General features: G+C 49.2%; 1 protein-coding gene across 1 annotated transcript; it reads right to left on the reverse strand.

The window, feature by feature from the left end:
- Positions 1 to 7240: 7240 nt before the first annotated feature.
- LOC105034824 (protein SMALL AUXIN UP-REGULATED RNA 51) lies at positions 7241 to 7996 on the reverse strand. Its single transcript, XM_010910120.4, has one exon. The coding sequence runs from the start codon at positions 7860 to 7862 to the stop codon at positions 7551 to 7553; it is 312 nt and encodes a 103-aa protein (XP_010908422.1). The 5' UTR covers positions 7863 to 7996; the 3' UTR covers positions 7241 to 7550.
- Between the last annotated feature and the right edge of the window lie 3108 nt (positions 7997 to 11104).

An 11104-nucleotide genomic window follows, 5' to 3' on the forward strand; every position in this document is an offset into this window, starting at 1 on the left:
TCGAGGAGCCCCAAGGGAGCAACTCTAGCCTCAAGGTCGGGCATCGAATATAAAGAAACTTTTCCTTCCAGTTATGGATAGAAGAGGGGGCACCTTTCAGCAACCCCTTTCTACCGAACTATGGGGAGAAGTACCACCAATCCTTCACCGTGGGATGACGCTTGAAGGTGTAGAAGTATCTAAACAAGGAAAGGGTGGGCTGGACTTCGACTATATGACAAAGAGAGAGAAACCCTATCAAAAATCTAAAGGAGTTCGGTACAACCGAAGCCAGAGAAATATCCAGAAATCAAAAAAGAGCAATGACAAAAGGCGGAAGAGGAAGCTGAAGTTCGGCACGAAAGGCCTCCTGGTACAGGTAGAAGCAGCCGGGGGGAGGGGCACTAGCCCGGTCGGACGGGCCAGGAAGTTCCAATTCATACTCCGGAGGAACCCCATACTGAACTCTTATCAGTTGGAGTTCGTCCGGAGTCAGAGAACAAGGAATGGCATCCGGTGCAAAAATCGGACGAGGTTCAGCTCTAGCTATCGATTCATCTACCGCCTGAGGACTCTGGGAGATCGAGACAGACGAACTCCTAGAGCCGCTAGAAGAAGAAGCCCTGGAAGACATCTAGAATCACACGAAGACCACTTACAGAGGCAAAATCCCTAAAAATCGAGAAAAATAATGGACAAAGTCTCAGGGGACTGATGTGCAGAGCAAGAGGAAGAAAGATCAAACGGTAAAAAGAAGAACAAAAAGAGGAAGGAGTTCCGAGACTAACCTAAGCGATTCGGAGAGGTGTGAAGGTACGAAAATGGGGACGGCTCGAGGAATGCCTAGGCTGGAAAGAGCGCTGAGAAAAATCAAAGTTCTCAGGGAGAAGAAGGGCGCCAGAACGAGACCGTCGGATAGAGCAGGACTCTTGGAGGAGGAGTACGGGTTTAAATAGGCCCTGAGATCCGGCATAATGACGATTGCGAATCCCCTCTAACCGGTCTCTTTTCGCCGCGTGTCCCACTCACCACAGCGGGTGGTTAAAAAGTGGCGGACGGCTGACAGAGCCTTTATTGCGCCACGCTTTGAGCACCGTTCTGCTGCAGGTTCCAAAAGAGCCTCTTCGGATCGCCTCGATTTGAAAAGACTCCAGCGCATGCGCATTGAATGCCAAAATATCTGAGGATGATTGCGTGCGGACATCAAGGGAGCAACTTTGGCTGTGACAATCTCTCCGTACTTCCTTCATTCGAAATTCGAACTCGAAAGTAGGAAGACTGGTGTTGGATATAAAATACCCTCAGCCGAAGTTCTTGACAGGATTGACCCTCCCAGAACTCCTCCGACTTTCGACTGCAGATGGTATCTCTCCGGACTTCCCCAACAGTCGGATTTCCACAGTGCTGACTGAATTCCCCCGACGGACGAGCTCCCACTGTACCACCCGAGCTCCTTCAACATGAGTTCCCCCAGTCATCTATTAAGCCGCCCCAAGAGCTCGCTGAGCTCCACCGCCAGCCGACCTTCCACGACTATCAGCTGTTCCCCGAATCCCTTCTAGGCTTCATCCAGCCAGGTTCAACTCCAATCCGAACTGCCCCAGACTTCGCCAACGACTGAACTTCTCCAACGGTAGATTCCTACAACTACCAAATTTTATCCGGACTCCTACGGGAGCCGGACCTCGTTCCCGACTCCGGCTGCAGGCGGACGTCACCCGGACTCCTACGGGAGCCGGGCTTCGCCCATGACTTCGCTTACAGGTAAACTTCGTCCGGACTCCTACGGGAGCAGGACTTCACTCACAACTCCAATTGCAGGAGGACTTCGCCCGAGCTCCTACGGGAGCCAGATTTCATCTCCGACTCCAGCTGTAGGAAGACTCCGGCCGGACTTCATCCCCGACCTCGACTACTGGAAGGCTTCGCCCGGACTCCTACAGAAGTCGGGCTCCATCCTCGACCCCGACTGCTGGAGCCAGACTTCGCCCCTGACTTTGATTGCAGGTGGACTTCGCCCGGGCTCCTGCGGGAGCCAGATTTCGTCTTCGACTCCAGCTGTGGGAAGACTCCGCCCGGACTTCATCCCTGACCTCGACTGTTGGAAGGCTTCGCCCGGACTCCTACGGGAGCCGGGCTCCATCCTCGACCCCGACTGCTAGAGCCGGACTTCACCCCTGACTTTGATTGCAGGTGGACTTCGCCCGGGCTCCTACGGGAGCCAGATCTCGTCTCCAGCTCCAGCTGCGGGAAAACTCCACCCGGGCTCCTACGAGAGCCGGACCTCGTTCCCGACTCCGGCTGCAGGCAGACGTTGCCCGGACTCCTACGGGAGCCGGGCTCCGCCCATGACTTCGCTTACAGGTAAACTTCGTCCGGACTCCTACGGGAGCCGGACTTCACTCACAACTCCAATTGTAGGAGGACTTCGTTCGAGCTCCTACGGGAGCCAGATTTCATCTCTGACTCCAGCTGTGGGAAGACTCCGCCCGGACTTCATCCCCGATCTCGACTGCTGGAAGGCTTCGCCTGGACTCCTACGGGAGCCAGGCTCCATCCTCGACCCCGACTGCTGGAGCCGGACTTCGCCCCTGACTTTGATTGCAGGTGGACTTCGTCCGAGCTCCTACGGGAGCCAGATTTCATCTCCGACTCCAACTACGGGAAGACTCCGCCCGGACTTCGTCCTCGACCTCGACTGCTGGAAGGCTTCGCCCGGACTCCTACGGGAGTCGGGCTCCGTCCTCGACCCCGACTGCTGGAGCCGGACTTCGCCCCTGACTTTGATTGCAGGTGGACTTCACCCGGGCTCCTACGGGAGCCAGATTTCGTCTCCGACTCCAGCTGCGGGAAGACTTCGCCCGGACTTCATCCCCGACCTCGACTGCTGAAAGGCTTCGCCTGGACTCCTACGGGAGTCGGGCTCCGTCCTCGACCCCGACTGCTGGAGCCGGACTTTGCCCCTGACTTTGATTGCAGGTGGACTTCGCCCGGGCTCCTACGGGAGCCAGATCTCGTCTCCAGCTCCAGCTGTGGAAAAACTTCGCCCGGGCTCCTACGGGAACCAGATCTCGTCTCCAGCTCCAGCTGCGGGAAAACTTCGCCCGGGCTCCTACGGGAGCCAGATCTCGTTTCCAGCTCCAGCTACAGAAAAACTCCGCCTGGGCTCCTACGAGAGCCGGACCTCGTTCCCGACTCCGGCTGCAGGCAGACGTCGCCCGGACTCTTACGGGAGCTGGGCTCCGCCCACGACTTCGCGTACAGGTAAACTTCGTCCGGACTCCTACGGGAGCCGGACTTCACTCACAACTCCAATTGCAGGAGGACTTCGTCCGGGCTCCTACGGGAGCCAGATCTCGTCTCCGACTCCAGCTACTGGAAGACCCCATCCGGACTCCCGCGAAAGCCGGACTTTATCCCCGACTTCAGCTGAAGGAAGACTTCTTCCGAACTCCCATGAGAGTCGGACTTTGAGCTCTTCTCAGACGGGCAACTAGCCACCCCTCTCTGCCAGACACTCCAGCCGGACTTCGACCGACAGGCCTGAACCCTCTAGTAGAACACAGCAACGGCCATGACTTTGCTCCACTTCCTGCGACAGATTTCGGCGGCTCCATCACTCCCTGGCAGACCGCAATAATGGCCATGATCCTGCTCCACTTCCTGCGACGGATACCACATGATTCCTCCATCCTCTGGCAAGTCACGACAACGGACGCCGCTCCACCCCCCGCGACAGACTTCACGTGGCACGTCCCGGTGATAGCCACGATTTCATTCCACTACTCTTCGCAACAAACTCCTCCTGACCGTGGGCAGCCCACTGTCGGACGGTTACAAATGTCGCTATCAGTCTGTTGCTCCCTCCGTCTATAAAAGGGGGACCCAGATACGTTATTCTCTAATCTCTCATTTTTACCTAGAAACTCTGCTAAAATTTTCGTTCGAGCACTCCATTCTTGTTGAGGTAGAGAGCTGACTTGAGCGTCGGAAGGTCTTGCCGGAGCAACCCCATCTCCGGTTTAGACTTCTTTTGCAGGTCCCGACGGCGACCGTGACTCCCTCGACTCCAGCCTCTCCGACGCAGGCGGATTTTTGCACCAACACAAGCCAAAAAGTTTAGACAACTACCAACAATGATTATGTATCCTCGACCATGAGCCAGGTACAATAATAATTATGGGATATTCGAACATAATCTGAACCTCGATGACTGGATTGAAGGATTGACCCCTCGGAGATATCTTGGCTTAGGCTAAGACCTTCAAAATTTTGTTCGGTAAGGTATCAATAATATAAAGTTATCTCAATTTAAGTTAGGACCTCCACAATCTAAATATTTTGAAAATACTCCGATGACATAGTATAGCAACGAAAGAAGTTAACCTTTCGGAGACCCCACATGGGCACCTGGCACTCCTTATCCATAGACGAGTCGAGTGGAGGCCGATGATGATGATAATGGGACTAACCCTCCAGAGACTACATGGCCATGTGGCACTTCTCGTCCATGGATGAGTCGAGTAGAGGCCACCGCCATCGTTGATGGAGCTAACGCTCCGAGGATCCCACATGGCCATTTGGCGCCCCTCGTCTATCGACGAGTCGAGTGGAGGCTAGCGATGATGACGATAGGGCTAATCCTCTGGAGATCACACATGGTCACCTGGTTCTCCTCATCCATGGATGAGTCAAGCGAAGGCCGCCATCGACGATGATGGTGCTAACACTCTGGGGACCCCATATGGCCACCTAGTACTCCTCGTACATGGATAAGTTGAGTAGAGGCCAAGGATGATGGTGATGGGGCTAATCCTCCGAGGATCCCACATAGCCACTTGACACTCTTTATTCATGGATGAGTCGAGTAGCGGCCGATGATGATAATGATGGAGCTAACCTTTCGAAGACCCCACATAGCCACCTGATGCCCTTCATCCATAGACAAGTCAAGCGGAGGCCGACGATGATAATGATGGGGCTAACCCTCCAAGAACCACATATGGCCATCTGGTGCCCCTCATCCATAGAGAAGTTGAGTAGAGGCCACTGCCATCGAGGGTGGGGCTAATCCTCCGGGATCCCCACAAAGCTACCTAACGCTCTTCACCCATGGATGAGTTAAGCAGAGACTAGGGACGATAATAATGACTAGGCAAAACTTATAGCTAAGAATTGACATCGGATCAAGTCCACACAAAGATTCCCGACTACATAATGATTCCCATCCCTCATAAGTGTACTAGCTAGGATCTGCGAAGCACCAAATCTTCCCAAATAATTAAGGCATAATTTATGAAGCAACTTGTCAAATCAGTATCAGACTTCATGAAATGATGCGGCGGTTTGCCTGAAGATCAGACAACTTGGATTCGTTGAGTCAGACATGTGTCGAGGGCATATCCTGAGGACCTATACTTCCTTCATCTGAGGCAAATGCCTCGAACTTAGAAGTAGGGGGCAAATGTTAGGGCCATTGTCTTCGGGTCTGATCCTCGATCATACTCTTCAAATCAGCTGAGGTACCGAGGCAGACTCCGAACAGCGAATATCATTTGGATATTCTTATAATGGATCAGACAACTTTGTTAGACCTTATCTACGGACACATGTCGAGGACATCGGCACATCGTCGATGACTATAGCCGATGATGCATCAAGACCGCCATGGAAAGTCATAATGGAATAACCCCATTGGCTCTCGTTCGGCCTCCCAACTCGAGCACCTACCAACCTCAAGGTCGAAATCTTGCCAACCACATAGGATGATTTTTCACGACCAACACCGATAATGACACATCCGAGCTAAGATTTCGACTGTATCTCGATCTCAGGTCACCAGCCTATCCTACCACATGGGCCACTATTAGTTCATCAGAATGTAGCCACTATCCATGACTAATAATTTCTGATTTGTAGATTTCCTATCCTAACAGCCTATCAGATCACGATCTAACCTATCGGCCTACGTAATGGCCTATAACTCTACATCTATATAAAGAAGTAATGAGGGGACCCTTAAGGTATGCGCATAATACTAAGCTCATACTTTTTCTTTTCTATTATTCTCAAGCTTCAGCTGACTTAAGCATCGGGAGATCCCCTATCGGAGAACCTCTAGCACATATGGACTTCTCTAACAGGTCGCTATCGACATCTCAGAACTCGGACCATCCATCCTCCTCGATCACTCTAGCATCCATCGGAGCCTTGACGTAATAAATTCTATATGCTTTCTTTTTATAAATAATTATTTATTTTATTATCCAATTTAATCTAGTTAAAATGATCATCGCCTGCTAGGCTATCTAGCTCATTACCTTCTATCTTTTTATTTTTATGACCTTGAGAACTAAGACGATATGAAAATATATAAAGGAGAATGATTACGATCAGAATCTTAATATTTTTATTTTAGATCAAAAATTTTATTAAATTTGATGTAAATTTTTTTGTATATCATTAAATTTTATAAGATATTAAAATTAAATTTTAATTACTTAAATTTTGATTTTAATTTATCATTAATTAATTTTATTATTATTTTATAATAATATGATAGATATCTTATATATTTATAATTTTTTTTTATAAATATATAATAATTATCATGATTTTTGACTCAAGATGTTGAATCAGGACATGGATGATCTTTTATCATTTGAGCTCTCATGATATTAAAAATGTGGATTGTCTGTGATACAGGGTTATTATATTAAAAATGTCGATCCGCTGTGTGATATATGGTTTCGACCGTAGAATATCGTGCAGTATTCAATAGCAAAATAAGACAACCTCACATGTCATACAGGATGTGCATTGTTTGATGGCTATTCATGCCATTAAGCGCTGCACTACTGCAGAGTAACAGCCCATCGCACAGGATGCTGGGTTTGTATGAAACGTCAAAATAGGTACCCAACCGTCTTCCGCGCTATTCGGTCATTAATACCGAGCCTGTTCTTTATCCCAACGAAGGACAATGCAGGGTAACCACAGGACCTCAGTTTCAAGGCCATCAAATGAATCCATAGCAGGATGACCACAAGATGAAGACAAAGTTGTCCTCCTGAACCATGCTACCTTATCCTCAAACACGCTGTGTCATCTAATCAAACCTACTTAGTGTTCTCTAACATTAACTTCTGTAAACTAGTATCGTTATCCTTCATCTTTTGATTACCAACCAAAGATCTTTGCTGCCCTGGCTCTTCTCTTCAGCCTTCCTTCTTAATCTACCCCCGCCTTCCTTCCGTAATCACAATTTCCCTGCAGTGTCCTCTTTGCCATGTCATAGGTTCAAATAGAAAAGCTAACAGAAAGAAAGAAGAAAATAGAAAATGGGCACAGAGAACAGAGCTAGATATAAACAGGGGAACGAGCTCCCCTCTTCCTCCTTAACTAATCAGCTCTCACAGGGCGGCGCAAACCGCACGCCGCTCAGAGATGTACAAATCCAACCCACAGAGAATTCCATGGGTGTTAAGAGAACAGAGAAGCCGGCACAAAGAACACAATATGTAAGAAAGAAGCCGGCAAAAAGGAACAGAGAGCGAGCATCCTTCTTCTCTTCACCGTAGCATGGAGGTGAGGGAGCGGAAGACGACCTCCTCGCAGGGGATGGTAAGGCCCATGTCATGGTCGAAGCCGAACTCCTCCTCGGCTCGCCGGAGGAGTCTCTGGAACTCAGGGTGGGTCAGATAGGAGATGGGAACAATGAACCGGCTCCGGTTCTCCCCCACGTACACCGCGAAGTGTCCCTTTGGGACGTCCACTGGCAGCCCTTCTTGCTGTCCTCCACTCCTCCCCAAGCTCGAACACCTCTTCAATATTTGCTTCAAAACAGCTGTTTGATGGAGCTTGTTAGACTTCCTAATGGCCATTTCACCTTCTCCTCTTCTTCAAGAACTACCAACTGCTTAGAAGTAGAGAGAGAAGGAGAGGAAAGTTGGAGTGGTTGGAGAGGGAGATGGGGGAATTTTAAGTGTGGTAGGTGGTGGTGGAAGAGATGAGGGGGTGGTGAGTAGGTATTTATAGGGGAGTCAGATGGAGCATGAGGCGTGGAGAGGGGAAGGGGAGCAGGGGCATGTGGTGGGGTTCGAAGGGGAGGACAGACCACGGGTGTGTTGGGGGGTGTGCCCTCTGGTGGAAACGGCATGCCCAGCGAGCCTTTAATCACTCAGCCTGCGTTTCCAAAGGAAAACTTGGCCCATCCCATCCACCCAGGTTACCCTCCGTACACCATCTTGTACGCACGGGTCCACGGTTGAATTGTTAGAGTGGGAATGAAAGTTTTAATATTTGATTCCTATCTTCTCTAGGTGGGTATTTCTTTGCTTGGGTTTTGGAGGATTTTGATTCAGTTTTTTTCAACTTTCCTTAGCCAATGGCATACGGATTGTATCTTTCGTTCCAATATATATATATATATATAATATATATATTATATTATATTTTATATATTAATTTTTATAAAATACGATATCTATACTATAAGTTATACTGATGGTCAAAAAAAAAAAAAATGGAGAGCTTTAAAAGATGTGTAAAATATGATTCAACAATTGACGTTGAAAAGAAGATTAATCATTCTTAGTTGTGGAAGATATAACTCGAACCCCTACCACTAACGCCTCTCCTCTATTCGAGATAATGCTTGCTCCTCTAAGAGTTAGTAAAGAAGTTGATATTGTGAACACTCATCAAAAACTATGCTTAATTTTTTGGATCCACAAAGAGGAGGCTGGGTGTGTAGTAACTATTGTAGACTCTTTTCTATTATATGCTTTAAGATTCACACTTGGACCTTTCCCATTTGATCACCGATGATTAGGTTAGTTGCAACGGACAGTAGCACTGGAGTGGATGGTGAGCCACCATGAGACCCATTCTAGGATTTCAACGATAGGGGATCGACTAGAATCAAGCTAGAGGAGGATGATGCAAGGGCATACCATGTGGTCTCTCCGGAGCCATCACCGAAGGAAGTGGAGAAACTCATTAGGTGATTTCTTAAAGGTAGTCGAGCTCTCGGAGAAGGACTGAGGGAGGAATCGGAGGGATGGGTGGCCTCGACAGTGGTGGTGAGTCTCAATTGGAGAGTAGTGGTGGAAGCGATGGCAAGAAATTTTCGGCTGTGAGCTAGGTTGAAAGGGGAGGTGGTGGCTATAGATTGTAGAAGGCCACCTTCACTTCCTATTCAAGGAGGCCGAGGAGAGAGACTTAGTTCTTCACCAACCATGAGCGATTATGGGCCAGGCACTATCTGTGTAGCCATAGCGGCCTGGTTTCTTCCCATCAGAGGGGGTCATCTGATTGGCCATGGTTTGGGTCCGATTGCTATGGCTCCCGATGGAGTTCTAAGGGAAGGTGGTGATTCGAAGAGTTCTCCATTTGGTCAGAGAACTTTCATTGATGGATGAGTGCAAGACAGAGTAGAGGAGACTTGGCTTCACCAGGGCATGCATGAAGACCGATCTTTTCTAGCCATTGAGATTGGGGGTGTTGATCAATGGACCAGAGGGCCCTTTCCAACAGAGGTTTATGTATGAGAATCTCAACAGCGGGTGTATCCGATGTGGGCATTTTCATCTTTCGGAGGTGGTGTTCCTAACCGAAGGGGGAGGAGGAGGTCCAATGGTCAACCTATACCTGAAGAATGTGATCCGGACCGGAGGGGAGGAGGTGGGAGTGATGGATGGAGGGCCACATCTGGGGCAGTGGGTGGTGGCTATTCGTTAGCGGTTGCACAGGCCAGAGGCACTAGTCGATTTGGGGAAGAAGATGGCTGAGTCAACTCAGCCTACTAATCGGGCCCAGGGTGAGTTAACATGAAAAGAGCCAACTCAGATAGGTTCAGATCGAGTCGATCCACTAGTAGGATTTGATGACTGGATCAAGCTATAGCCAAGATCATACGACGATGATCAACGATGATCGCCTCTCCAACTTAGGCTCGGATCCACGACTGGATCAAAAGATGGGGGCATTGAGATGAGTGTTGGAAGGGGACGGGCTTGAGCCTGGGTGGGGTCCGACATGCCAATAGGTTCGATTTATTGGTGCTGGGCCGGCATACAAGCGATGGCCCATTCATGGGTGCTATGGTGGATGGGCCCTCTGAGCATGGGAGTAGTTTGGTAAGGCATTCGGGGGTGGGCTCAGCCCAGCCCAAGCATGCCCCACCTCCTAAATTTGATACGGGCCGGCACTTGTGAGACCTAATGGGCAGGAAATGAGACTTGGTGGATCTAGAAAAGCCCCAAGGAAGAAGAATAGGGCCAAAGGCAAGGCCCCAGTCCTTTTGAAGGCTTGGACGAAGTTGGCAGCTGGTAGTGGAGGCCTTCGGGTCTTCATCTTCTCAGCCAATGCCCCGAGGGAGGGGGTTCCATTTCAGATAGAGGAGCCGACGAGTGACCCTAGTGCCATAGTCAAGGAGGGGCATTTTAAGCATGAACTAGAGGCCTTGATGGAGCATGGTCTGATGCCTCTCAGGAGAGAGGGCTCAATGCGTATAGAGGCTTCGATGGGTGGTTAGGACATGAACCATGAGAAGGCAGTTGTTCAGCTGAGGCAAGCCATCTAGAGAGTGGGAGAAAGTTCGTCAATAATGGACTTGGTGGTAATAAGGACTGAGGTAGACATTTAGACTGATGGGGGTATTGGTGCAGATTCCCTTACATGCTAGTTGTCATAATTAGGCTACTTATTTGGAACATTTGGAGGGTAGGGAAGCCTTCATTCTGGACGATGTTAGGCAAAATTATCCAACAGCGCTATCTTGATATCTGGCTCTCAGGGACGAGTCTTGTCGTGTTGAATGATGAATTTTGTTGGTGTGGAGCACCTATGCAGTGGAGTCTAGGGGTCTATCGGAGGGATCCTGATGATATGGAGTTGTGGCTCGATTAGGATGGATACTTTCTATAGATATGAGCAGCATGTTGCTTAGTCATCTTGGAGTAGATCAGGAGACCCTTGACTTTTATCCGGAGTGTATGGAAGAGCGAGTATAAAAAGCTGAGGGTACTTTTATCATACCTTAAATCAACATTCAGATCGAATATGTGATGGCCGCATACTCTTTAAGACAAATTCTTAAAAAATATGCAAGGCCTTAAATTTA

The sequence above is a fragment of the Elaeis guineensis genome, chromosome 11, assembly GCF_000442705.2.
Source record: "Elaeis guineensis isolate ETL-2024a chromosome 11, EG11, whole genome shotgun sequence".
NCBI classification, from domain to species: Eukaryota; Viridiplantae; Streptophyta; class Magnoliopsida; order Arecales; family Arecaceae; genus Elaeis; species Elaeis guineensis.

Coding starts and splice junctions, on each gene's coding strand:
- LOC105034824 (XM_010910120.4), bottom strand. CDS start 7,862: ATGGCCATTAGGAAGTCTAACAAGCTCCATCAAACAGCTGTTTTGAAG.